The sequence below is a fragment of the Camelina sativa genome, chromosome 5 (genome assembly GCF_030686135.1).
Source record: "Camelina sativa cultivar CO46 ecotype springtype chromosome 5, ASM3068613v1".
Lineage (NCBI taxonomy): Eukaryota > Viridiplantae > Streptophyta > Magnoliopsida > Brassicales > Brassicaceae > Camelina > Camelina sativa.
Window position 1 is genome coordinate 35,238,234 of NC_141884.1, and position 27,761 is coordinate 35,265,994.

The window sequence follows — 27,761 nt, forward strand, 5'->3', positions numbered from 1 at the left end:
TATAGTGATTTTAGTAAAACGAAATTAGTCTATCATTTTCCACGTGAATGCTTCAAAAGATGTATATTATAACCTAATAGGCTATAATATTTTTCTATATTTGAATATTTTGTTCCACAATTCAAAGTATTTTTTTTCCATGTGTTAGAAAATATAGGTAACTAATTTTTTGAGAGAGGAAAAAAATCAAAACTGCCCTCAAACAAAATACAAAGATACAACAGTTATTGTTATTTGTAAAAAACATAGCATTTAATTAAAAAAATCATATCATACTGAAAAAGGCATATCATTTGGAGAAACAATGTGTTTTTAACATTAAAAGTTATGTTTTTGGAAGAAATTATATGTAATTTTAATAAATAAATAACATATATTACAAGAAGACAACGTGTTAAAGAGAGAGATTTTCTGCTATCACGTGTTATTTGTGACCATGTGTTAGAAAATATAGATAACTACTTTTTTTTTAGAAAGGAAAAAAATCAAAACTGCCCTCGAACAAAATACAAAGATACCAAAACTTATTGTTACTTATGAAAAACATAGCATTTAATTAAAAAAATTCATGTCATACTGAAAAAGGTATACTATTTGGAGAAACAATGTGTTTTTAACATTAAAAGTTATGTTTTCGGAAGAAATCACATGTAATCTTAATAAATAAATAACGTGTAATACAAGAAAACAACGTGTTAAACAGAGAGATCTTCTGCTATCATGTGTAATGTTGAGAAAGTAGCGTGTTACAAAAGAAAATGACATGTATAAAAAAAATCACAGACGATGGAGATTCTAAGAGAAATTGAAATATAACAAATTAAAGTAGTCCTGGGACTTCGGTTATTTTGGTGAATTCGGTTCGGTTATATATGTTTTTTGGTTTTTTTGACTTTTGAAAAATTTACCGAACTGAACCAAAATATATTTCGGTTTGGTTATTTCGGTTTCTCGGTTAATTTGGTTTTAAAATTTCAAAACCAAAATTAACCAAAACTTGTTTGAAAACAAGAAAAAATCAGATATTTCGGTTATTTAGAGATAATTTCGGATTTTTCGGTTTTTTTGGTTTTATTTCAATATTTCGATTTTTTTCGGTTTCGGCTTTTCTGGATGATTCGGTTATTTTAGGTGAAAATTTCGGTTTTGTTAGATTTTTTCCTAAAAAAAATAGAATAATAAAAAAAATAATTCGGTTAACCGAAAACGAAACTGAAATAACCGAAATATTTCTGTCTTTTTTGAAAAAAAAAAATTGTACCGATCGGTTCAGCCGCCATAACTGAAACTAAACCAAACACCAAAAACATCGGTTCGGTTCGGTTATTTCAGTTTGGTTTATAATCCTAGGAAAGAGAATATTAGACTGTGAATGGTTGTAGCGATTGGGATGGACAAATCCATCTACAGACTGTCTTTTATTTACTATTCATAAAGCGTTCAAAACTTCAGCGGACCAAATACAAGATCATTTTTACATACAAATGGAGTTACCCTAGCAATTTATTGTCGACAAGTCTAACACAGCGGTCATTTTCAATATATTGTTTTCCCTCTCTTTGAAATTTTAACCCAATTAAAGAAGAGGGAAAAAACCCTTTCAGATTCCCACACCACTCCTTAACCCTCTCCACTGCTCCCAGATTGAGCTTCTTTGGTTTTTTTTTCAAATCCTTCTTCAAATTTCAGACTCTCTATTGTTCCTCAAATTTCGAACCTTTTTCACCTGTAATTTTCTCGTTGTTATGGTAATCAAGGGTGAGAAACCATCGAGGCGCACCACCAATCCCGGTGTACGAGTCATCGGAGGAAGGATCTACGATTCCAGTAATGGCAAAACCTGTCATCAGGTGAAACAACAAGAACGACTCCACGATTTTCTCAAATTCTCTTGAGTTTGTTTTATGGCAAAGATTCGATTTTGTTTATGGCTTTAGACTTTATTTTGTTTGTTGTGGCTAAATTCTTGATTTTCTTTGTTGCTTTAGACTTGATTTTGTTTGTTTTGGCTAAAGACTTGATTTTGTTTGCTGCTTAACTTTAGAATTGATTTTGTTTGTTGTGGCTAAAGACTTGATTTTGTTTGTGGCTTTAGACTTGAGTTTGTTTGTGGCATTGGACTAGGTTTTGTCTGTGGCTTTAGACTAGGTTTTGTCTGTGGCTTTAGACTTGGTTTTGTCTGTGGCTTTAGACTTGATTTTGTTTGGTATATGATATTAAAGTTTCGTTTTTGTAAATTCAAATGTTGGCTTGTTTTGTTTGCAGTGTCGACAGAAGACCATGGACTTTGTTGCATCGTGCAAGGGCATGAAGAAGGACAAGCTATGTACCATTAATTTCTGTCACAAGTGTTTAATAAACAGGTTTGTTTTGTGTTTTCTTGTATCATCAAATGTTCCTGAGGTTTATGTGTTCTTATTATGTGTGTGTTTTTATTTGAATGGTAGGTATGGTGAGAATGCAGAAGAAGTAGCAAAGTTGGAAGGTTGGATATGTCCTCAGTGCAGAGGTATCTGCTATTGCAGTTTTTGCAGGTAAATTACATGTCTTTCTGATTGAGCTTTTAGAATTAAAGAGAGCTTTTTAAAATGTTTGTGAGGATTTTACAGGAAAAAACGAGGGCTAAATCCCACTGGGATATTGACACACAAAGCTAAAGCCAGTGGATTAGCTTCAGTCTCTGAGCTTCTTGAAACCGAGGGGCCTGATAACTTTGCTTATCAGAAGAAGCCAAAACTGGTACTGTATACAATCACACAAATTCTGTGATCTTTAGCTTCTGAGTTTTATCATGCTTACTTGATTAATATGGTTTCTGCAGGAATGTCCTTCTATGGAAGACAGTAGTGACAGAAGTGATTCTGTTCTTGAGAAAGATTTTAAAGGAGCTGGTGAGAATTTGTGTTTTGGAAGTTGTCTACTTGTCTTACGGTTATGATTTAAAGGAGAGGCTACTGATTTTTACGGTTATGAAACAGATATTACCAAGGAGAAGAAGAAAGTGGTAGGCAAGAGCAATAAAGCACTGGAAGAGGAGATACAATTTGAGGCTCAACTTCCTCAGGGTATAAGTTTGACTTCTGTGTCAGGCATTGTTATACCAACTGAAGAAGCTGGAAATGTATTCCAGTTTTTTGAGTTTTGCTCAGCCTTTGGAAAGGTATGGTAATTTTGCTCTCTATTGCTTCATTACTAACTTATGTTCTGTAATTGTTTACTCATAGTCTGTTTCATTGTGATTTTCCTATTAGGCTCTTGATTTGAATGAAGGACAAGCTGAAACTGTCGTCCGTGAACTGTTCTTATGTGGGCGTAACACAAGGAGACAACAATACTGTTCTATTATCCCGATGATGATTCAGTTGTTGGATTTAATATCACAGGATAGAGAGATGTATGAGTCATTTTCAATTGTCCTCAAAAGTACACATATGTTTGTTTTCTGCATCTGATGCATTTTGAATTGATTACAGGTCTTTGTCTCTAAGTGCGACTGACAGCAGTTGGTTCACTGCTATTGGAGAGATCCTATTGCAGTCAGAAGTTTCGAGCGATGAGTTCCCACCTGAAACTTTTGTAGCGGGTGTTGCTGAGTATGAGAAGATGGATGCATCAAGAAGGCTCAAGCTTCTCAATTTCTTATGTGATGAATCACTTAGCACATTGTATGTGAAATTTTATATGCCAATATCAACTTTTCTTATAGCTTTTGCTTCTTTATGAGTTAACGTATTTGTGAAACTTTTCCAGGGCAATGAGGAATTGCATTAACAACCAGAGTGCGGAGTGGAAAGCAAAGGACAAAGAAGCTAAACAAAGGGCTGCAGCCGCAAAGGAAAAGGTATTTTGTAGATCTGCAAAGCTGGTTTAAGTTTTAAACTCTTTCTGCTTAAAAGCTCGTTTTGTCTTATAGGAGAAGCAGTTCAAACTGAAGATGCAAGATGATGTTGCCAAATCCATTATGGAGAAAAACAGAGCTCCTTTGTCCATTGAAGAGCATAACTTAATTATGTCTCAAATTAGAGCTGAAGCTAAAAAGGCTCATGAAGAAATGGTGGAGGCAAAGGGCATGACATCTGGAAGTAAGTCTAAACTCTTAGACTCTTTTTGTTAATCCTCTAACAAATCTTCTAGTAGATTTTTTTTGTTTCTTTGACATGATGAAATCTATTTGCAGCGATGCTTATATGTGATGCACGTAGAACTGAACCGGTCATGTTGGAAGAAAACGGTCTTGTTCTCTGGAAACTGAAGTGCTATGAAGAAGAACCAAATATTTTGCTCCAAGGTTCGAAATTTACTAAACTCTTTTTTTATGTTTGTTATGCACATGTGTCTAGTAATTTAATCTCAATCTTATTAATGCACAGATCTTGGAACATTTGATGGTTTATGTCCAAATGAAAAATGGTTAGCTTTCAAGCCTGAGCAGAAACCAGAGATAGAGAACTATATCTCTTACAAGAGGTAAGTAATTCTCATAATGAGGCTATTAACAGTGTGATATTTCGATTTTGAACTGTTAAAGTGAAGGCTTTTTTTGTTTGCATATGTTATTTAGGAGGCAACTGATGCAAGCCCAGAAGAACGCAAATGAGGAAAAGAATGCTAATGCGGGAGCATAAGAATCAGCAACAAGTCCCAACTCAAAGCTCAACATTTCTGAACAACTTTGAAGCTTTTATTTTGTTGTATAAGAAAAGTAGAGTATGAGAATCATTAACTCATTTCGTATTCTCTCTTTTGATTGGTTCAGTTAAATTACACTGGTATCGATTAATTGTAACTGGTCAAGTTTTTTGGTCTAATGAAAACTGATGGAGGATGATATGCTTGAATTATGTTTCACATTAATACTAAGCTCAATCTTGGCTGTCCAGTCAGATCAGACATCTGAAATCTGCTTGACTTGTGCATGAACATGAATCCATGACACATAGTTACAGTACAAGTTAGAGGAAAACAAAAACCAGAACAAAATGCTGATACTTCCCCACTTGTAGTATTTCATTAGTTAAGAAGAACAACAAAAAGCGCCATTATTCATCATCATCCCACCACATTCAAAAGCATATATGGTAATGTCATTTTATGCAAACTCAATTTCAGCCCATAACAGTAAAAGACAAAATGTGCAGGAAAAAGTGAACTGATATGATTCCCGAAGAAGAAGAAGAAGATCAGGCAAGAGGATCCTCCTCTCTAGCTTTCCGAAGCAGCTCTGCTCTAACCCGTCTTACCTCCGCTTCCTTCTCCAATCTTTCTTGCTGCACATAGTTACGGTTTTATAATCAGAATACTACTACTTAATTCAAGAAGAAAACATATCAGTGAGCTGTCTTTCATATCTCTAAGCACAGTCTCTACATTGTGCTTCAGCAAAAACAATCACAAATTGTTACAAACATATCAAACAGCAATTAAGCTTAGCTTAACTTCTAATCATCAGAATCTTAAATGACGTCAAACGAAACCCCTAAGCGAAATGAAACTGTTCATCTCCATGATTCTACATTTCATAATCTAATCATGGTAACGCTTCTCAAAACAACTACTCATGTTGGCTAGAGAGGAGAACATATCAGTGAGCTGTTTCTTAACCCTTATCACAGTCTCTATCTATCTGTGCTTCCGCAGCAAAATCAATCACAAATAAAAGTAAGCAACCAAACAAAAGTAAAGCTTAACGCTTCAATAACCCAACTATCCATAATCTAAGCATTTGAGTCAAGGAAAGTGCTAATCATGGTAAAGCTATAACAACAATTGCAGATAGTGAAGAACGCTAAGACACTGAACCAAAACCAATTACTCCATGGCTATGTACTTGTATCTTCAACAAAATGGGAAACGAACACAAAAGAACCTATTTCTTAAAAATCGAGAAACATAGATCAGTCTAGGGTTTGACCTAAATTCCTAAATTCGGTGTCACATTAGCTCAAAATCGAAAAACAATTCATGCAATTGAATCCAAAATTATGACAAAAGGTTTCCGATTTCACAAAGAGAGAGAGAGAGAGCGAGAAAGAATAAAAGAACCTTCTCGTCTTGATGAAGAGCGATCCAAACATGAACTTTGTCCATGGATTGCCAAAAGGCGAAAGCTGCCAATGTCATGCCAAAGTAGGTCAAAACCTTCACCATTGTTGTAGATTTAGTCTGCTAAATCTTCTTTCGCCGTATAAGCTTCTTCTTCTTCTTCTCGTCGTCGTTTCTCAGAACAGAGAAGAGTCGCAGATCGGGGGATGATGATGATGGTGGTGGTACGGGGCAAAGATCTAGTGCAGGAAGATACACCTGACTTAGTGTGTGTTACAATGTCCAGATTGGATTTGTCTCGAGTAAATGTCACGTGTCTTTACCCTGGATAATCAAGGATAACCGGATCCGGATCTAGAATTGTGACTTCTTGATAACCGGTTTATTTAATAGACTACTACACTAGATTAGTTGTATTTTTTTCTTTTCAAAACAGATTAATTGTATCTATATATACATTTTAATTACATTTTGGGATCTACCTTTTATTTGTACTTATTTAAAAACTTATTTACAAAGTTAATCTCTAAATTTTTTTTAAAAATAATATTACTTCAGATTTTTGTTTCCTAAATATTTTATATTGCATTCCAACTAAAACAAATATTAGCAAAATTAATATGGAAACAAAAACTATGATATATTTAACTATACCTTCTATAGTGTTTTGAATATATTATATCTCTGAATCATTTGCAAACAAAAAAAACAACAATTTGATTCCTATTTTGGTTTCCAATACCTGTGAGATTTGATTATTAACGTAAGAAAAATTTCGATTCACATTTATTTAAATATTATAATTAATATATATAAACTTAATAAAATTTTAAAATATTACGAATATTCAAAATTAAAAAGTTTAAAATACAATATAATATGGTTATATAGTAGATGAGTTATAAAGAGGACATGTTAGAATTAATAAAATATCATTAAATTTATGCTAACACGGGTTAAATCCTCATTTTATTATTTTTCAACAATGTAAATAGCAATTATAAAACACTCATATGCCAGATTGGACCATAAAGAGACGTCAGGCATAAATCGATTGATTTTCTCAAGGGTTTGCCTTAACTACTGCCCGATTGTTAACGAAAATTTAACAGCATGTCCAAAATGGCCAAGTCAGCGAAACTTGACTATTTTATTGAAAAGTCAAACAAAAATTGAGGATTTAAATGACATTTTGAAAGTTCATTTTTTCTCGCCCTAAGTTTAAAAGTCGGTGCTTTTTGACATTTTTTCCATTAGTGTATAGACCTGAGCAACAAACAAAGCGTCCAATCTGAAGAAAAATAATGGAGTGTGGATCTGCTGCAGTGATATAGAAATAATAGAAATGGTTGTCGCGACGGAGACACTAGGCTTTTGTTATGGGCTTCTTAAGCCCAATATGGTTTGCCGCTTAAAAAAATGTAAATAGCAATTATAAAACACAATTGTATGAGTTGTTCATATGCCGAATTGGGCCATAAAGAAACGAGAGGCCCAACTCGATTGATTTTCTCTAGAGTTTGCCTTTTACTACTGCCCGATTGTTAACGAAAATTTAACAGTATGCTCAAAATGGCAAAGTCAACCAAACTTGACAATTTTATTGAAAAGTCAAACAAAACTTTATGATTCATATGTCATTTTGAAAGTTTATGTTTTTTTCGCCCTAAGTTTGAAAGTCGGTGCTTTTTTTACTTTTTTCCAATAGTGTATAGATCTGAACAACAAACAAAGCGTCCAATCTGAAGAAATATAATGGAGTGCGGATCTGCTGTGGCGAGATAGAAATGATAGAAATAGTTGTCGCGATGGAGACACTAGGCTTTTGTTATGGGTTTCTTGAGCCCAATATGATTTGCTGCTTAAAAAAATATAAATAACAATTATAAAACACAATTATATGGATTGTTCATATGACGAGATGCACAAATCGATTGATTTTCACAAGATTTTGCCTTTTACTACTGCCTGATTGTTAACAAAAACTTAACTGCATCCCCAAAATGACCAAGTCAACAAAACTTGACTACTTATTGAAAAATCAAATAAAACTTTAGGATTTAAATGATATTTTGAAAGCTCATGCTTTTTTCATCCTAAGTTTGAAAGTTGGTGCTTTTGTTTTGACATTTTTCTAATTGTATAGACCAGAACAACTAACAAAGCGTCCAATCTGAAGAAAAATAATGGAGTGCAGAGCTGCCTCGGCGAAATAGAAATGATATAAATGGTTGTCGCGACGGAGACACTAGGCTTTTGTTATGGACTTCTTCAGCCCAATATAGGTTGCTGCTTAAAAAAATAAAATATAAATGGAAATTATAAAACACAATTGTATAGGTTGTTTATATGCCGGATTGGGCCATAAAGAGACGAAAGTCCCAACTCGATTGATTTTCTCTAGAGTTTGCCTTTTACTACTGCCCGATTGTTAACAAAAATTTAACAGCATTAGGTTTTCACCCGTGATACGCCGCGAAACTAAATTATAAATTAATGTATTTTAAATAATAATTTTTAATTTATTTAGTTTTCAAATATCCAATTAATTAAAATCTATCTAATTAATTTATAATTTTGTTTAGAATAATTTTTCTTCTTCTTACGTTTTATACAGTTTATAATCTAATTACATTAAATTTGTTATTAGATAGAATATAAAATTTTTAAACACTTAGTTTTTTTTTCTATAATTAAACAGAGGTATATACCTATATGGTATATTAGTGTATATTTTTATGTGTACACAATTTTTTTTTTTTGGAATATTAAAAATGTGTTGTAGTATGTGTAATATTTTGTAGTTCATATACTAAATAATTTATAAGTTAATTTTCCAAACTATGACTACAAATCTATAATATATGAAATAAACTAATAGTTTTAGTGTTGGTTTTATAGCCCAAACCCGCCATACTAGGCAGATCACGCAACATGTTCAAAAATTTTTAATCCACAAAAACTTATCATACGAAATCCGTGAAAGTAAAATATAATATGTGAGGCGAAAAGTCAATTTTTATCAAATCAGTTTTTCAAATTTTTAAAGAACAATACCTCTTCTCTCACCTCTTTATAAAATAAGTAAATAAAATCTGTATACATTTACAATTATGTTTGTTACCTTTTAAAACACTTAGTTTCTATAGGAAAAATAAAATATAAGTAGAGTTAATTTGTTTATTATATTAATTATTTAATACCAATGGCATACCTGTAAATAAGTGCCAACTTCAGGATTTATTTTAGAAATGTCTCCAAAAATGTATATATAGATGCCCAAAATGGCCAAGTCAATGAAACTTGACTATTTTATTGAAAAGTCAAACAAAACTTTAGGATTTAAATGACATTTTGAAAGTTCATATTTTTTGGCCCTAAGTTTGAAAGTCGGTGCTTTTTTGACTTTTTCCCAATAGTATATAGAGCTGAACAACAAATAAAGCGTCCAATCTGAAGAAAAATAATAGAGTGCGGATCTGCTCCGGAAAGATTGAAATGATAGAAATGGTTGTTCCGATGGAGACACTAGGCTTTTGTTATGGCCTTCTTGAGCCCAATATAGCTTGCTGGTTAAAAAAAATGTAAATAGCAATTATAAAACACAATTGAATGGGTTGTTCATATGCCGGATTGGGCCATAAAGAGACGAGAGGCACAAATCGATTGATTTTCTCAAGGATTTGCCTTAACTATTGTCTGATTGTTAACAAAAATTTAACAGCATGTCCAAAATGGCCAAGTCAACGAAACTTGACTATTATTGAAAAGTCAAACAAAAATTTATGATTTAAATGACGTTTTGAAAGTTCATGTTCTTTTCGCCCTAAGTTTGAAAGTCGGTGCTTTTTTGACATTTTTTCCAATAGTGTTTAGACCTAAACAACAAACAAAGCATCCAATCTGAAGAAAAATAATAGAATGCGGATCTGCTGCGGCGAGATAGAAATGATAGAAATGGTTGTCGCGATGGAGACACTAGACTTTTGTTATAGACTTCTTGAGCCCAATATGGTTTGCTGCTAAAAAAAATGTAAATAGCAATTATAAAACACAATTGTATGGATTGTTCATATGCCGGATTGAGCCATAAAGAGACGAGATGCACAAATCGATTGATTTTCACAAGATTTTGCCTTTTACTACTGCCCGATTGTTAACAAAAACTTAACTGCATGTCCAAAATGGCAAAGTCAACGAAACTTGACTATTTTATTGAAAAGTCAAACAAAACTTTAGGATTTAAATGACATTTTGAAAGTTCATGTTTTTTGAGAATTTGTTAAAAATGCCCCTTTTGATATACCCTTTTTCAAAAATACCCTCTTTTCTGGCCATTTTTATTTATGCCCTCTTTTAATTTTTAATGACCATTTTACCCTTAGATGAAAATTATTTTATTCAATAAAAAGAAAAACAAAATTTTCCCGCCAAAAAATTTCCGACATATTTTCCCGCCAAAAAATTTTTAAAAAATTTTTCCTTCCAAAAAAAATTTACAAGGTTTTTTTAAGGTTTCTACCTTATAAAAGCCTTATAAACACCTTGTAAAGGCTTTTACAAGATTTTTTAAAGAGTTTTAAAAGGTTTTTTAAACAACTTATAAACGCTTTTACAAGATTTTTAAAAAGTTTTTAAAAGGTTTTAAAAGGTTTTTAAAAGGTTTTCAAATGGTTTTTAAAAGGATTTTTAAAAGGTTTTTAAACACCTTTTAAACCCTTTTACAATGTTTTTAAAAACCTTGTAAAAGTTTTTATAAAATTTTTAAAAGGTTTTTAAACACCTTTTAAATGCTTTAAAAAAGTTTTTAAAAGCGTTTACAAGGTGTTTAAAAACCTTTTAAAGCATTTACAAGCTTTTTAAAAGCATTTACAAGGTTTTTAAAAGCGTTTACAATTAGGGGTGGGCGTTCGGTTTTTCGGTTTGGTTTCGGTTCGGTTTTTTCGGTTTACGGTTTTTTTGGTTTTATAAAAATCGAACCATAAGGAAACCATATGTAATTCGGTTTGGTTACGGTTCGGTTATTTCGGTTTATGGTTTTTTTGGTTTTATCAAAAATGAAACCATATAAAAACCATATGTATTACGGTTTGGTTCGGTTTCGGTTTGGTTTCGGTTTTTAACGGTTATTCAATGCTTTGAAAAAATAGATAGTTGATACATAACTACAAAATAAACACAAAAGTAAAACTTAAACATAATTCAAAAAATAGAATTCAAATTTAGTTTTGTAATGTAAAGCAAGTTCTTAAATGAAATTTATACTTTTAAAAAGTAAAAGGCTATTGAAAATAAAACTAGAAAAAAAAACCTAAAAAACAAAGCCAGAAGAAAAAACCAGAAAAAAGCCATAAAAAAAACTTGTAGTATCGTGTCAATGACTCAATTCTTCATCACTCATCACCCACGATTATTGGCCTCTTCTTGCTGCTTATGAATCTCTGAAAAAAAAAAATACAGAAACTAAATTTGACATCTAGAAATATTTATGTAAGATCTAAATACTTTACTTGTAGTTTAAACCCATAAAAGAATCATGGACACATACCTTCGTGTAAAGAATCCATAAATTCAGTTTCTTCTAGCATTTTCTGAATGTCAACACAAGCATCAGAAGAATAAGATGATGTTTTTAGCCAATTTTGCAATAAAATTAGCGTTTCAACCATAAACGGAGTTAATGAACTCCTATATGGGTCTAAGATGCGATCTCCGGTGCTAAAAACAGATTCCGATGAAACATTTGAAACAGGAAACGCAAGCACATCCCTCGCCACTTCTGCTAATGTCGGGAACTTAAAGCTATTAGTCTTCCACCATGATAGTATATCAAAGGGTAGCCCAAGAGGGTTAGCTTTCACTGTTTCAACATTTTCCATCAGATATATGCTCAATTCATTGGCTACCACTTCATCATTTTTCTTCTGTGACTGCATATGACTATAGCGAGTAAACATCGTCGAACGAGACTTACGACTACTCTAACAAGAAACCACTGGCTTGACCACACTTCTATCTTGTGACACACTTGAAGATTCATTCATTTTCTTAGTACGAAAGCTACTATAGGTCTCAAACAACTTTCCCAACAAAGCCGTGACTTCTTTTTTCAACCTTTCTGTAATTATACTTCCTTTTCCATACTTATCCTCAAAACAAATTGTCACAAATTCCATTTTGCAGCGTGGATCTAGAACACTCGCAATAATCAACATTTTGTTTATCTTCTCAAGACCATCCCAATACTTATCAAACTTCTCTTTCATTGGAGCTACCATGGTCCTCACGTCTCGATCTTCACTGTTTTCCATTGCCGTTAAGTTTGCCTCAATAGTGCAGATCTCATCATAACATGTATTAGACGTCACCTTTGAATATGCAGAAAAAACCAAAGTTGATTGGTAGAAACCCTCCAAGAAACCTACCAATCGAGTAACATCATCCCAATCTACAGATGTTGGCGGTCCTTGTGTTTTCACTCCATTATCTTCTTCTTGGAAATAAGCATCATAAGGTCGATCTTCAAATCCCAGCTTATCAAAGGTAGATCGATACTTGAGAGCGCTATCCAACATTAGATATGTAGAGTTCCACCTTGTTGTACAATCCACAGGCAAACTACCTCTACTAACTTTCTTGTCTAAGCCCAAACGCATATGAAATGACTGAAATCGTTTATCAGAAGATCTCACATACTTCACTGCATTCCTGATTGCTACGGCACTCTTATTTATTCTAGTCAACCCATCTCTCACAATCAAATTCAATATGTGAGCAGCACACCTTACATGCATAAAGTCTCCTCCGAGTATTAGTGATTCATCTCCTGAAAAGTTCACGTTCTCCTTTAAATGCTTAATACCAGAATCATTTGCAGAAGCGTTATCAACCGTGACTGTAAATATTTTCTGAATACCCCATTCATCCAAACAACTCACTAATTGATTCCCAATTGTCTCTCCTCTATGATTCGAGATAGGCTTAAAACTGATGACCTTTCTATGCAAAAACCAATTCACATCAATGAAATGAGCAGTAACCACCATATAGCTGACACTAGTAGTTGGGGCTGTCCATATATCTGTAGCTAGACAAACTCTCTGCTTATACTCACTGAAAAAGCTCATTAACATAGCTTTTTCTCGGTAGTACAGCTCGACAATATCTCTAGTTATTGATCTTCGAGAAGGAATATTAAACTGAGGTATAGCTGCATTGCAAAAGTTCCTAAACCCAATCTTTTCAACGAAACTAAAAGGTAACTCATCCAACACAATCATTTTCGCTACTGCACTCCTATAGGCAATTGGACAATATTTCACAACAGCTAAACCACCTGATTCGTTTTCAGCTAAGTGTTTTTGATTTTCAGCTTCAAGAAAATTCTTGTATGCCTTACAAATATTTCGGTGGCTACGTAGTGTACTAGTCCCATTAGAAGCTTTCCACTTAAACATAACACTACAAAAGTTACACTTACAACCATCGGGGGGGACCTTTGTAAAGCAGCTCCAAACATCTGAACGGTGACCACTCTGTTTTTTTACGGCTGGGGAAGGATCATCATTATCGGTTGCTTTCCTTTTTTCAGTGAGATTAGGATTTTGACTTGAATCTCCCATCTACGATTTATTTTTATAATGGATGATCAGTTGAAAAGTTTATTAATAACATATAAAAAAACAGAGAGAACAAAGAAAAACCTGTGGGACTCGAGTTGCAGACTTGCAGGGGAGGAGACGTACGTAATGGGAACAAAGACAATTAGGGGTGGGTAGACAATGACCACAAGTAATTATGAATATATATAGGTTAGGGAATAGAGATTTTAGGTTAGGGTTTTGTAATTCGATAGATTATTAGGTGTTTAATAACTATAAGCCCAATAAAGAAAAAAAGTTTTGATATTGTTATACAATATAAATTTATAAGTTGGAGAAACTAAATAACTAATTATATCTAATTATTCTAAATCTTTATAAAAAAACCAAAAAAACCATTCGGTTTTACGGTTTTTAACCAGACCAAACCTAAACCAAATGTTTAATTAAAATGAAAACCAAACGGTTTTTTAGACTTAACCATAACCAAACCAAACCTTTTATTTCGGTTCGGTTCGGTTCGGTTTTTTTTTGCCCACCCCTATTTACCATGTGTTTAAAAACCTTTTAAAAACCTTGTAAATGCTTTTAAAAGTTTTTTAAAAGCATTTACAAGGTTTTTAAAAGGTATAAATTTCAATATTTTTGGCGGAAAATTTTTTCGATTTTGGCGGGAAATTTTTTTTTTTGGCGGGAAAAAAAAATTTTTCGGGAAAAATTTTCGATTTTGGCGGGAAAAAAAATTTTGGCGGGAAATTTTTGTAGCGGGAAAATATTTTCGATTTTGATGACTGTACATTCTTGCTGTCACTCAAAAAGGGTAATTTGGTCATTTTGTATATAAAAAGGGGTAGTTTTAAAAATGGTCAACATGAAGGGGTATTTTTAAAAAGAGATATGGAAAAAGGGGCATTTTTGAGAATGCCCCATGTTTTTTCTTCCTCAGTTTGAAAGTTGGTGTTTTTTTTGACATTTTAAGATCTTACCTAACAAATTAATGTGAATATGTAATCAATTTCACAATAATATACCAAATATACTCAATCTATTTAAAATAAATTTAAAAGATTTAACAAAGTACATTTGTGATGATTTCATTAACTGATGTTGAGACTAACCAAGTTGTTATATTACCGCTTATATTGAATATTGATATGCAAAATATATCACAATAAGTTACACAATTTTTAATTTGAAAGAGAACAATATGAAATATAATTTCAATTTTTTTTTGCTAAGTATTCGCTTTAAATAAATTAAGCGCCCTAAAAACATTGTTATTCATTTAAATAGGATAATACCGAGGGAAACAATGCTACATTTTTTAAATGACATATATAAATATTTTGTTGATATTCTATCAAATTTTGTAGCAAAATAATGTGAAGAAATAAATCATTGTATCTCAATATTTAAATAAGTACTTGATGAACTAATATCAGATGTACATTTTATATACCTTAATTATTTACAATTTATAACAACTTTATCACAACATTTTATATATCTTAATTATTTAAAATTTATAACAACTTTATCTTAATTAATTATGTTTTCAGGAATAGTTAATTATGTTTTCAAGAAGTATGAAAATTCATATGTAAATACTAGATTTGTTTGAAAAAAAAAGGAATACTAGCTTCAATCAAACAAAATATGAGAAATGCTCAATAAAATAGACATGTAGTAGATATAGTTGCATATATTTTTTGTTGCCTGTTATGCAGAAATATTTTGTAGAAATAAACTAACATATTTTGTAAAAATTACACATTACTTCTTAATTCTCACCAGAAAATTTGTTTAACATATTTTTACACAATTTATATAAAAACATAGATGAAAAATGTAAGAAAGTTGAAACAACAATCATATTAACATAGATGATTACATTCATGCACAACAAAAATATTACCATCAAATAAAAGATAATTTTGCATACCTCATAAACTAAATACACTAAAAATAGAGATAAGATATTTCATGCATACACTTCAGTGATCATTTCTTCATGTATGTTTATTGTATCATTGACCACTGTGGTGATTGACATACTTGTCATGGAAAAAGACAAAGACATACTAGACCTTAAATATATCATATCAAAGTGCATATAAACTAGTATTTACTTCATCAATTTGATTGAACATGATATCATTTGATAATTCTTATTTTACCAAGATGGTAAGATGTAGTTCTTTTCCTACATGAAGATACAAATTGAAATCATATATAAGAAAAATTTAATTACTTTTTACATTAAATTAAAAATAGTCTTGATATCATACAATAATTTCTTTCAAACAAATGTTGTACATGATGTAAAAAACATTATTTGTCTTTAATCTAATTATATTAAAAAATAATAAAAATAGTTAAGAACTACCAAATTTACAACCAGTTTATTATAGTAGTAATAAGTCCATGAAAAACTACAGTGAACCAAAAGTAGCAACATCCATGCACAAAACTCAGTATAAAAATAATAGTAAACATTTATAAAACGAGAATTAAACCACCATCGTGTTGTCTCCTTTTGCACCACTACAAAGTTCTGTGTCTCGTGCTTTCAAATACCAACGATCGCCACCAAAGCAGTTAGAGTAGAAAGTGGTACTACATCGACCCCGAAGCAAAGAATTGATACTTTCCATCAGCTATAAATAGAGGAAGGTCTGCAGTGAACATGACACGAAGTTAACTAGAGTGGGAGTCAGTAAATAATCCGATTTTAATTCTAATTGCTTAAATATAATTAGTGAGTGTACGGTTTGTAATAGGCATCCCAGATTTATTTAGCATCACTATAATCTTGTTGATCCTTGATTAACTTAATAAAAAGTCCTCTGTTTTTGCCCTCTTAAGTTGATTGTTTCACTATCCGACGATCTCTAGATCAACAATTACGTATGAATAAACTATATTGTTTTGATTAAAGTTAAATATTTAAGATGAAAGAAAATTAAATTTTTAAGACTTGCATAGTTATTTAAAAAAAATGAAGAAAACAAAAAAATAACTACTTATTAAAAGAAACAGAGGGATAGTAATTAACAATTGTAATATTTTAAGAAATATCCTCTTTTTTTAACAGGTGCTTTAATTGAATTAGGAGTGTGATCTTGAAGGAGCATGTTTAGTATGAAGTTTGGAACATAAAAGCTGCAGATAGCAAACAAACATTTTGAAGATCAGATGAAGCTTTTTTAATGTCTTTAAACAATTTTTACTGTACGAAATAATGTTAATTGTGTAATGAAATAAAGTATGAATTATAAATATTTAGTTACTTTTTAATTATATAGTAGAACTATACTATTATGTAAATTTTACAATTTTGACTATATGAAATCATGTTAATGGTATAATGTAATAAAAATGAATTATAAATATTTTGTCACTTTTTAATTATATAGTAGAACTATATTATTACGTAAATTTTACATCTTGTCGAGCATGTGTCGGTCGACACCAACCTTCGCCAGGTGTCAGTGTCGATCGACACCAACCTTCAGCATAGGCTGATCTTTGTTTGTTACCTGGTTTGATTGTGTTATTTGTTATTTGTTTGATTGGAGATCTCAATTGCTTGTGTGTATAGCTTAGTAGATGGGAGGATTGTCTCACTGAGTATTTTTGATAATACTCATGTGTCTCAAATATTGTTTGTGATGCAGGTAAAGACAAAGTGTGATCGTGGAATCAAAACAATGAAGAGTAGGATTTTCTAGTGGCTCACTGTTGTGTTGTTTGGCTTCTGTTAGGTTGCTAGAGTTGAGTCGTTAGAATGTTGCTAGGTTAATGGTTCAATGTTTATTGATTTTTGTTGGATGATTTATTACTGTTTATTAGTTATTGGATTAATTGGAGCATTTATGGTTAATGTTGTTATTGTAATTCCGTTGTTGTGTTTGTTAGGGTTAAGATGTTAGTGACTATGGGATCAATAGTTGAATAAGGTATTAAAAAAAAAAAAAAAAGTCAGATCGTTTCAGTTTCCGTCCTCTTTAGTTACTTGTTTCACTATCCGACGATTCCTAGATCAACAATTAGTTTATGAGTAAACTATCTTGTTTTGTAAAGTTAAATATTTAAGACCTTTTTTTGCAAAAGAAAATTAAATATTTAAGACTTGCATAGTTATTTAAAAAATTTGAAGAAAACAAAAAGATAACTACTTATTAAAAGAAACAGAGGATAGTAATTAACAATTGTAATATTTTAAAAAATGTCTCTTTTTAAACAGCTGCTTTAATTGAATTAAGAGTGTGATCTTGAAGGAGCATTTTTACTAGTAAGTTTGGAACATAAAAACTGCAGACATAGCAAATGAACATTTTCAAGATCAGATGAAGTTTTTTTAATGTCTTTAAACAATTTTGACTATACAAAATTTTTTTAATGGTATAATATAATAAAATATGAATTAGAAATATTTAGTTACTTTTTAATTATATAGTAGAACTATACTATTACGTAAATTTTACAACATTCTCTTTATTTTATTATCTCCAAATCAACCTCCTTTACCCGAAAATATCACATTTGCCTCTCTTTTTGTTCAATTTCACATTTTTACTGGAATGAAACAAATAGAAAAAAAAAAATGGTTAAAACCATATTATTTCTGGGCGTAATTGTTAAATTATCGGGGCTGTGAGTTACTGATACGCAACAAACTTCTTCATTGGCCGCTTACATTTTTCGCACGTGACAACTCTCACCGTCAACGCTTCCTGAAACGGAACAACCACCGTGTGACTAAGTTCACACGGCTTCTCCGCCGCGATTTCAATCGCCTCCGTAAAACCCAATCCCTTAGCGTACTCACCCCACTGCACAATCTTCCTCATCCTCTCCGTCAGCTTCTCTCCGTCAACCGTCACCGCTTCTGATCCTTTTCCGATGATCCCCCAACCCTTGTGTGCACCGTAATCGAAGTCGAGAAGTTTCGTAACTTCTTCGAAAACAAGATCAGGTCGTTTCGATGATCCGATTCGCTTTACTTTTGATCGTTCTATGCTTTCTAATCGTAGCCAGAAGAGTTGTTGTACTGTAGGACTAAACAAGATTGAGCTCTCTTCCATGGCTTTTGTTCGCTCGTTGCTGAGGTAAACAAGCTCTAATTGGAACCCTAGATTTTGAATCTTTCTTGCTAGTGACACAAACTCATCAACCCAATCCAAGTTCTCGCTTCCGAATATGCAAATCTCTCTTCCTTGTTTCACCTGAATCGTAAGAGTCTCATCACAATTCTGATCATAAGAAGTTGAAATTTGTTTTGACACTTAGAATGAGAGAAATGTGTACCCAAGTTTCAAATGCAGGATGAATGCCATCAAGCAAGAGCTGCATAGACCATCCATGTTCTTCCCAAAGCTCATCTTCTCTAGTTACTGAGAATGGATATGCTTGAACACCCCATATCAACACCATATCCATGGCATTCATGTTCACAAACTCCCCGTTAGTATCCATCACCACCACCATTGCTTCGTCGTCTCCGTAATGCCATTCTCGTTTGAAAAAGTTGACTATTGTAGAGCTCAATAACCACGGCTGTCTTACTGAGATCCATGGTAAGGAATTTGAGTAGAAATCGAAGATTTCTTTCTCTTCGTCTGTCCATTTTTGGGAGGATGGTATTGGAATCCATATGATTTCGTAGTTTTGTTCTGTGTTGGTGTTGGATGGATGATCATATAACTGTTGAAGCAGGAAGAAAAGTGGCTCTACTGGTGGCTGTGATAGTAGCAGCAGTATTACCTTTTCTTTCAGCTCGGTTATAGCTATCTGTCATTGGATGATAAAGAAATGTTCTTTGTACCTCATCTTTTATGTAAAGTAAAAGAAGAGACATGAAAAAGAAAGAAAGAAAGGAGAAAATGGAAAAAGAAAAAGGATAGTTCTTTGTACTTGTCTGGAGTATTGTTGAAGTGGTAGATCATCTTGTAGAGAGAAAAGTAGGTGGAGTACGTCTTGGTTGTCTTGATGAGTCTCTGTGTTAATGTTTCTGAGCTTTTGATTGATTTCTTCCTCTTTAGACATAACAACGGAGAAGCGACATCAGAGATTGATAGAAGATCATCTTTTGGGAATTATCATCAGAACAGAACATTTGAAAGTTACCTATTTGTGTGCTGCAATCTTCTACCTGCTTGTTGAGGCGGGTATGGAGGCTGAGTAATTGATATCCCAAACTAGAAAGTTCCCCTACTGCTCTTCTTGTATCCATGGAAAGTTCCCTTGCTGCTTTCCTTGTTTCTGTTGCCTAAGTATTTCAGAGAATTCCTAGCCATGAGAAAACTCAATGTTGTCTGCTAATATGCTGGAAACAATTTCTCTGCTGCCCTTCCAATTTTTTGGAAGGAAGATAGGAGAAGGGTAGAAAAAATAAAAAATGGACCTGCTGAGTTTGCTTGAAATGAGGGATTTGCTGCAGGCAGGCAAGTGCACTTTTGACAACCCGGTAAGTAGCTAAATAGACATTAGACAAGGTTTTCCCCACAATGTTGTTGTCTAGCTGCACTTGTTTAATTGGTAGTCTTTCGAATTTAATTATGCATTTGGTTACATCCACCATTGCTTTAACGAGCAACCTCAGAGATTCTAACCATGGTCTCAACTTGGTTCTCTCAATAGGCAACTGGTTGAGTGTTGCAATTGATGCTGCGACGGGATCACAGAAGGCTAGATGAACTGGTAGCAAGAGTCCTCCAAATGTTGCAGCAAGGACTCCTAGTACTAACACAGCTTTTGCATCCCATCTGTATTCTTTCAGAAGATCGAATAAAGCCATTGTTCTTGACTGGATCTCATTTTCCCCCATGCATGGACAAAGCATCTGCAACCTCAAGAGTTTCAAGATCTTTGGCTCCAAGGAACTTTCCAGGAAGAGTTGATTTGAGAAGAAAGGATGACCATTTACCTGAACAGAGATTCTGGAGATAGCATATGGTAGTGTTTCCTTTGAGTCAAAAACTTGAACGTTGGTGATACAATTCTCTGTCACAACCGGTCTAGAAACCTGAAAGTTTAGTGGAAATATTATTGGCAAGAATCAAGACAAGTCTTTAAAACATTGGACTAAGAGCTCACATCATTTTGAAGAACAAAACTCAAGATGGTTTCTACTTCCTGAAGCAGCATTTCGGAATCAAGCCAGCGACCATCTGGATCATGGCTACGAAGTAGCTGCTCAACTATGATGTCTTCATTCAGAGCAGAGATGTCGCTTCGGAAAATCATGGTTATATGGCTGTTGTGTTGAAAAACTGTACTTTGAATTGTATTTAGTAACCACAAAGGATGTTTGTCTCTTGGTTTGCGTGATAAAAATAGTAAGTAGGGTCCCTGAAACTGAAGATTGTTGAGCAATCTGACTGGGAATCTTATTCAAAGACTTTAAACATGGCTTTATCTTTTTTCAGATTTGAATATCTTCACGTCTTATCACTGTGATAACACTTTTCGTGATGAAGGGCAATCACTAGGGACTAGGGTTACTCTGGTTAATCGAATAAATGAATGGAGATTGGAAAGGATAACCGGACCGCTTAACCTAACCATACCGTAAACCTGAAAAGAAGAGTAAGAATAGCAGACGTAGCTTGGGGTATCTTTGATTAAGACTTTAGTTCCAATCTTGTTCAGTACTGGGGACGAAGACCAAGAAAAGTATATCACATCTTCTGACAGTATGAACAGTGCAAACGTATAACTTTGATAAAAACCTATGTAATAGTTTTTGTCCCTTTCGCCATTTTTTCGTTGACAGTTACATCATTTATGGATCTTCAGCGACAAAGAATAGATACGATCCATAAGATGTCAATTATGGCAGTGAAAACAGGACCACTTTGGGCTCCTGTGTTGAAAGACTAAGAGGTTTTCGACAAGAAAGGTATATACTGTTGTTTGAGACATGTGTACAGAACTCATGGGACCATTCAAGATTTTAAAATCTTCAGTAAAAATTTTTAACAGCAGAGCAAGGAAGATAATACTTTATTTACGAGAAAAATCAGCAGTCTGATTTTCATGTGCAATGAGATTGCAAAACTCACAAGCATATTATCTACATATAACTTCGAAAGGAGCCGTGATTGATCGAAAGATCATTCAACGGTTGTTCCACTCAAAGTAAACACAAATGTTGGGACACCCGGTAATATCTCCACCACCATTGGTGAATGTTGGCTGTGAAAGATCTCAGAAGATCACCTGCGGTGTTCCTTCAGTTCTTGAGAGAGTTATCTTAATAAAGCTTGATACGAACAGAGATTGAGCTCCGGCAAATGGGGCAAACAGTGAGGTCTTTTCCACATTCTGAGCAAGTCTGATGGAACAAAATAAGAAAAAACAACGGAAAGTTAAACATATTGTTTCATGTGCGATCCTTAGGAGGTAAACTCAGGAGTGGAAATGCACCTGATGACCACAGTTGAAAGCCATGTTCTTTGGACTCATTAGACATACGGGGCAAACCTGTTGCAGTTAATCCAACCAAAAAGATGTGAATAGCAGGAAAAGATTGATCAAAGCATTGTTTTCTTTCTTTCTTTGTAAAATCATACCTGCCCCTCATTACGAGCAGTTGGAGGTGTTGCAGAGGAAACACTACTATCATCATATGGTCTGTTTTGAAAACTGGTTGACCTGGAAGTTCTTGGGCTGTTGCGCATAGCTTGAGTAGCATAAGTTGGTGGTGGAAGCGCAATCCTGTTTGGACTATGTCCAGTTCTTTGTCTGTGTATTCGAAACAAGGCAAGAGCTTGGTAATTTATGGAGATCAGTTCATAAATGCTGCAGTGATGCACTACTGTATCTGAAATTACTTACCCGAGTAAGCCTAGCTCAAGGGTGGCTTTATACTGAGATGGTATCTCCATCAAAGCCGAGAGTGCAAATTCTGCCTCTTTTCTTGCTGGATCAATGTTCTTTGACATAATATCCGTGAAATTCACAAACTGAAAATGATTCAAATTATGAGCAAACCAAAAAACCTGTTAAAGTGCCAGGAAGAGAGACAGGAAAAACCTACACTATTGCAAAAGCTTGTTGGTATTATTACCTGAAAATTGTCAAAGGCACGAGCAGGGATGTTGTCATCAAACTGTCTCATGGTGTCCCAAGGACCATCTCCAACACCAACAAGAACTATTGACAAAGGATATTCACTGCAATGGAATCCATCATAAATGAGAAAGATGCAGTCTGAAATTGGATTGTCCCCAAAGAAATAGTATATTATTATTACCTTGCTCTTACAATAGCATCAATGGTGCGCTGCTCTTGTGGACTGAATCCGCCGTTCACTGTATCAACACTTCTTGTCACCTGTCAGAATAAAATCCCAAGGGGTAACTAAACACAAATAGTTACAGATGCAAGAACTTTCTCCCGTCAAATATGGTTCCAAACTTTACCTGTCCATCAGCGATAATGAGAAGAACATGGTACTGGCCGCTACTTTCTTCCACAATTGTCATGGCTCTTTCAATGATGGGTGCAAAAGATGTCGGACCTGTTAAAGAACCCGCAAAACATAAGGTAAAAAGTAGAGCAAGAGTCAGAAGACAGGCAGAAGAAAAGGACTACTTCATCTCACTCAACCTGAGAGGTGAAGCTGGGGAACAATCTCTCTGTAACACGTAAGGACTTCTTCAAACCCATTACAAAATGTATCACTGGGATTGAAACTGAAGACATCTTGATCATGGGTAGTAGCTGCATAATCAAACCAATCTTAACATCTCTAATCACAGACTTACACAACAGTTATACAAGAAAAAAAAGACTGATTCTTTACGGTTATTACCATCTCCAAATCCATAGCAGGGGATCAAATTATCCTCATCGAAAACTGATAAAGTCTTCCCGATGATGGAAATAGCTTGCTGGTAAGGGTTTGGGGTTGCTCCAATGTAATGCAGGCTCTTCCTACCAAATGATCTCGCTCCTGAATCAAATCACCTGAGTAAGCCACCAGAGACCAAAGCAACATAGACTAAACCACTAAGATAACTTCTCTAACCTGTCCATTCGTTGCTCTTGGTGACATCTATACCAACAATCAGATTCGAGGACTCCAAACCGGCATGTGAAAGAGCAGCGGTAACCTGTAAGAGAAGAGATTTACAAACCAACAACACAACAACAATAAGAGATAAACAGAAACAAAATGATGGATTCAACGATACAAACCTCATCAATGGAACGGTAGTTATCAGCAATCCGTGAATACTTCCTCTCAAGAGTCTTTGGAGTTTGTCTCCCGGAATTGTATGAGGAGGAGGCAGGAGAAGCAGATGGATGGTTAGGTGTGTGATAAGAGCTGTTCTGGTCTCCAAAATCCCCCCAAGCAGACGAGCTCCCAGACACACTACGTTCATACCTCCGATCAGTTCCTCCTCTAGTCGGCTCTTTCGAACTACTTCCTCCCATCCAAGACAACCAAACCCAGAACAAGATGAACAACACAATCGCCTGCAACACTTCAAGCATAAGTCACAAATTTTCAGATTAAACCCAAACAACAACAAAGTGCCAAATACAACACAGTAACACCAATATAAATAGGAGAAAGCTTATTGACTTTGAAACAGAACCCAAAGTTTGGATTTTTATCAATCAAAGTCTTCACCTTTCACATTTGTTTAAACATGTTTGACTCAGTAAATTTCACATTTTTTTCTGTTACATAATTAAAACTAATATAATAATAGTCAGAGACAGTCGCTTTCAAGAAGGGGACTTTTATAAACACATCGCCGTGAAATACAAGGAAACTCTATTGAGAGATTTTTCCGGTGAGAAATGATAAATTAAAGAAGAAGACCCAATTTCAGAAGATTACAGGAAACAAAGGGGAGTTACACGAGTTGACTCATTCAAAGATCGAAACTTTTTCATTGGAATACTAAACTAAACTTATAAACGAAGAGGAGACAGAGACGTTACCTGCACAATCGAAACTGCTCAATGGGATCTCTCTTGTGAAGTAGAGAATTTTCAATGTATAGGAATTTATGATAATAAGAACAATTGTTGTGACATTTATATACGTTATCTATTTCAGAAAAATATATATTTTGTCGTTTTATTAGCTTGACCAATACAAAAATACAGTATTTGTATCTTGGTCCTTGGATTTGGAACTTTTAGTCTTATCTTTGTCTTCATTATACATAAGTTTTTTTTTTTTTTTATCAAACATTATACATAAGTCTTATTTGATTTTTTTCTCTTAATTTTTACGATTTAGTTAGATTTAATTTTAAATAGGGTTCTTACAATTAATTATTTTAGATTTTATTTTTTATTTAATGGAAACAAATCAAATTGTATAGTACTAAATTGATCTATGAGTGCCCACCTCAATACCAATTTTCTTAAGAAAATTGTTTTCTATTCTTTGATTTTTCTATTTATTAGATAGCTTTAAATATATGGTCAAACAATTTATTATCTTCAAATTCTCTTTTTATTAAAATTCTTCTTCTAGAGTGACATTTCATCACCAAATTTTTTATAAAAAATTTGTATTTTTAAAACTAAAATACAAGTTCTCATATTCAATTTTATTAATCAAAATATTTTTGAGTATTTAAATATATGTAGCTATGAGCCTATGATTATATTATCATCTAAGAAATGCATACAAGTCTAAATAAAAATTATATGATGTCTTGATTCATGAAATAACATTTAATGTGGAACAAAACTTGTATATATAATACTAAACATTATGCTCCGAATTTCCGATCATCCTAATCTACTAATTAAGCCTATGGTCTCAAAGTCGACTATTCGCTAATAGACATGAAGCATATTACAACAAAGAAGAAAAAGTGCTTAAAAAACACATTATCGATATGGTTACGAACTTACGATCTTCTGTAGGGATTTGACAAAGCCAAAATATAGTATGATTTTGTGTGGTGATTAATAAATAATTAATCATTTTATTTGGAATTTATTATATACAAAATGGAATCTTCTTAGTCTATCTAGTAATTTAGGTGAACTAACCAATAAATGTTTGTAGAGGAAAATATACGAAACGAAATGTTTAAGATAATCTAACGGAATAGAAAACAAGTAAACAATTTGGTTTTGGTTGGTACACTCAAGTTTAGTCGTAAGCTATGACGAAACTACTTCAAGATATTAGTAATTACTCAACTCTTTCCAACAATACGGGATATAAAAGTACGTATAACCGTATCAGTAACCCAATAGTTGAATAAAAAAATTCTTTTTTTTTTTTTTTTTTTGCAAAAATCTTGCCCGAGAATCATATATTATATAGTTTTTGAATAATAAAATGATGTATATGGAGAAATAGTAGGTTGGAGAAAGGGTGGGAAAAGGGCCATTTCATATCCGTACAAACTCCAAAAGTGCGAATTGCTACTTTTACAAACAAGAAGTGCCAATTTAAACATGTACCATAAGACATTTCACATTTTATACCTGTACTCACAAAATCGAGCCAATTGCACAGTCAACGTTAACAGAATTAAGTCAACCGTTATAGAAGCTGACTCAGAATCCACGTGTTTTTTGACGTGGCAACGAAAATGCAAAACGACGTCGTTTTGATACGTTTTTCTCGCAAAAAATTGTGGAATTTCAACACTCCGGAGATTCGAACTCATGACCTCATGTGTGTTTAGCATAAGACGTAACCAGTTGATCCAACAACAATTCTCAACAATATGATACAAATTAATCTTCATAAACCTAACGTAACATCCATCGAAATCAAATTTTTTTTAGAAAATTAACACTCTCATGGGTCGAACCCGCGATTTCTTACGTGTTTAGCATATGACTTAACCAGTTGATCCCACAACAATACTCAATTATATGATACAATTTTATCTTCATAAGCCTAAAAGAAATCTAAGTCTCAATTAAATGAAATATTTTTATTTATATTTATAAATTAAATATAACTGAGAATATAAAGATAAATTTGTATAACTGATAAATTTATAAATTTATAATTAATATAAATTTATAAATTTATAATTTATAACTGAGAATTAAATATAAATTTATAAATTAAATATAACTGAGAATAAATTTATATTTAAATTAAATAAAATTAATTAATATTCAGCCAAATTTGCTTCATAAGGTTTAAGGTTTATAAATATTTCATTTAATTTATAAATATAAATTAATTTAATTTAAATATAAATATATTCTCAATTATATTTAATTTATAAATTTATATTTAATTTATAGTTTAAATATAAATTTATAAATTTATCAGTTATACAAATTTATGTTTATATTCTCAGTTATATTTAATTTATAAATATAAATAAAATTATTTCATTTAATTGGGACTTAGATCTATTTAAAGTTTATAAAGATAAATTTGTATCATATAACCGAGTAATGTTGTGGGATCAATTGGTTATGTCCTATGCTATTAAAATCTGAGATCGCGGGTTCGACCCACTAGAGTGTGAATTTCCCAAAATTTTTTCGATTTCGATGGATGTTACGTTAGGTTTATGAGGATTAATTTGTATCATATTGTTGAGAATTGTTGTTGGATCAACTGGTTACGTCCTATGCAAAACACATGTGAGGTCATGAGTTCGAATCTCTGGAGTGTCAAATTTCTACAGCTTTTTGCGAGAAAACGTATCAAAACGATGTCGTTTTGCAGTTTCTATAACGGTTGACTTAATTCGGTTAACGTGGACTGTGCAATTGGCTCGATTTTGTGAGTACATGTATGAAATGTGAAATGTCTTATGGTACATGTTTAAATTGGCACTTCTTGTTTGTACAGGTAGCAATTCGCACTTTTGGAGTGTGTACGGGTATGAAATGGCCCTTTTCCCGAGAAAGGGTAGTGCGTACTTCATGACGATTGTTTGTGAGGTGTCGCCTTCCAGTATCATTTTCTGATTCTCTCTATTGTTGTAACTTGTATGGAGTGTGACTTTGGTTTCCATGAACCATGCACATGCCTTCCTCGCATAAAACATATATCATTCCTTACACAAACATCTCCTTATCCTATACTTACCATTTCCCTAGCTAAATTGGCACCATTACAAATATTGGACTAGTGTCATGTTTGGATGCAAC

The 27,761-nt window shown here is 33.0% G+C and overlaps 4 protein-coding genes and 1 long non-coding RNA gene across 12 annotated transcripts; 2 read left to right on the top strand and 3 right to left on the bottom strand.

Annotated features, from left to right (window-relative positions):
* The first annotated feature begins 1,453 nt into the window (after window positions 1-1,453).
* On the top strand, window positions 1,454-4,838 carry LOC104787797 (Zinc-finger domain of monoamine-oxidase A repressor R1 protein). The gene is made up of 13 exons (XM_010513435.3): window positions 1,454-1,850; window positions 2,266-2,363; window positions 2,448-2,534; window positions 2,610-2,739; window positions 2,822-2,891; window positions 2,979-3,160; window positions 3,252-3,394; window positions 3,474-3,665; window positions 3,751-3,841; window positions 3,914-4,082; window positions 4,178-4,288; window positions 4,371-4,467; window positions 4,562-4,838. Exons 1-13 carry the CDS (start codon window positions 1,746-1,748, stop codon window positions 4,623-4,625), a joined length of 1,539 nt encoding a protein of 512 aa, XP_010511737.2. The 5' UTR covers window positions 1,454-1,745; the 3' UTR covers window positions 4,626-4,838.
* A 142-nt stretch (window positions 4,839-4,980) lies between these two features.
* Window positions 4,981-6,294, bottom strand: LOC104787796 (uncharacterized). The gene is made up of 2 exons (XM_019246060.2): window positions 6,043-6,294; window positions 4,981-5,267 (listed from the first exon to the last, which is right to left on the bottom strand). Exons 1-2 carry the CDS (start codon window positions 6,145-6,147, stop codon window positions 5,181-5,183), a joined length of 192 nt encoding a protein of 63 aa, XP_019101605.1. The 5' UTR covers window positions 6,148-6,294; the 3' UTR covers window positions 4,981-5,180.
* Window positions 6,295-18,124: 11,830 nt separating this feature from the next.
* Window positions 18,125-20,905, bottom strand: LOC104787799 (protein SIEVE ELEMENT OCCLUSION C). 2 transcript variants are annotated; one of them, XM_010513441.3, is made up of 7 exons: window positions 20,742-20,905; window positions 20,572-20,670; window positions 20,050-20,487; window positions 19,773-19,914; window positions 19,560-19,681; window positions 18,954-19,436; window positions 18,125-18,871 (listed from the first exon to the last, which is right to left on the bottom strand). In XM_010513441.3, the coding sequence occupies exons 1-7, from the start codon at window positions 20,889-20,891 to the stop codon at window positions 18,305-18,307; spliced, it is 2,001 nt and encodes a 666-aa protein (XP_010511743.1). In that variant the 5' UTR covers window positions 20,892-20,905; the 3' UTR covers window positions 18,125-18,304. The 2 variants fall into 2 exon arrangements, with proteins under 2 accessions (XP_010511743.1, XP_010511741.1); XM_010513439.3 differs by having other exon boundaries at window positions 20,050-20,670; window positions 20,742-20,891.
* LOC109133127 (uncharacterized) lies at window positions 18,484-21,072 on the top strand. 2 transcript variants are annotated; one of them, XR_015557745.1, is made up of 5 exons: window positions 18,484-18,621; window positions 18,703-18,878; window positions 18,959-19,222; window positions 19,688-20,112; window positions 20,286-21,072. It is a non-coding gene; the product is annotated as an uncharacterized LOC109133127 (long non-coding RNA). The 2 variants fall into 2 exon arrangements; XR_015557746.1 differs by having other exon boundaries at window positions 18,971-19,222.
* Window positions 21,073-21,531: 459 nt separating this feature from the next.
* Window positions 21,532-24,834, bottom strand: LOC104787798 (E3 ubiquitin-protein ligase RGLG5). 6 transcript variants are annotated; one of them, XM_010513437.3, is made up of 12 exons: window positions 24,606-24,834; window positions 23,850-24,139; window positions 23,680-23,764; window positions 23,464-23,604; window positions 23,259-23,372; window positions 23,072-23,169; window positions 22,903-22,982; window positions 22,717-22,822; window positions 22,485-22,612; window positions 22,220-22,391; window positions 22,074-22,130; window positions 21,532-21,981 (listed from the first exon to the last, which is right to left on the bottom strand). In XM_010513437.3, exons 2-12 carry the CDS (start codon window positions 24,087-24,089, stop codon window positions 21,901-21,903), a joined length of 1,302 nt encoding a protein of 433 aa, XP_010511739.1. In that variant the 5' UTR covers window positions 24,090-24,139; window positions 24,606-24,834; the 3' UTR covers window positions 21,532-21,900. The 6 variants fall into 6 exon arrangements, with proteins under 6 accessions (XP_010511739.1, XP_010511740.1, XP_087307232.1 ...); XM_010513438.3 differs by having other exon boundaries at window positions 23,850-24,131; window positions 24,606-24,723; XM_087451106.1 differs by lacking the exon at window positions 24,606-24,834 and adding an exon at window positions 24,502-24,545.
* Window positions 24,835-27,761: the final 2,927 nt, after the last annotated feature.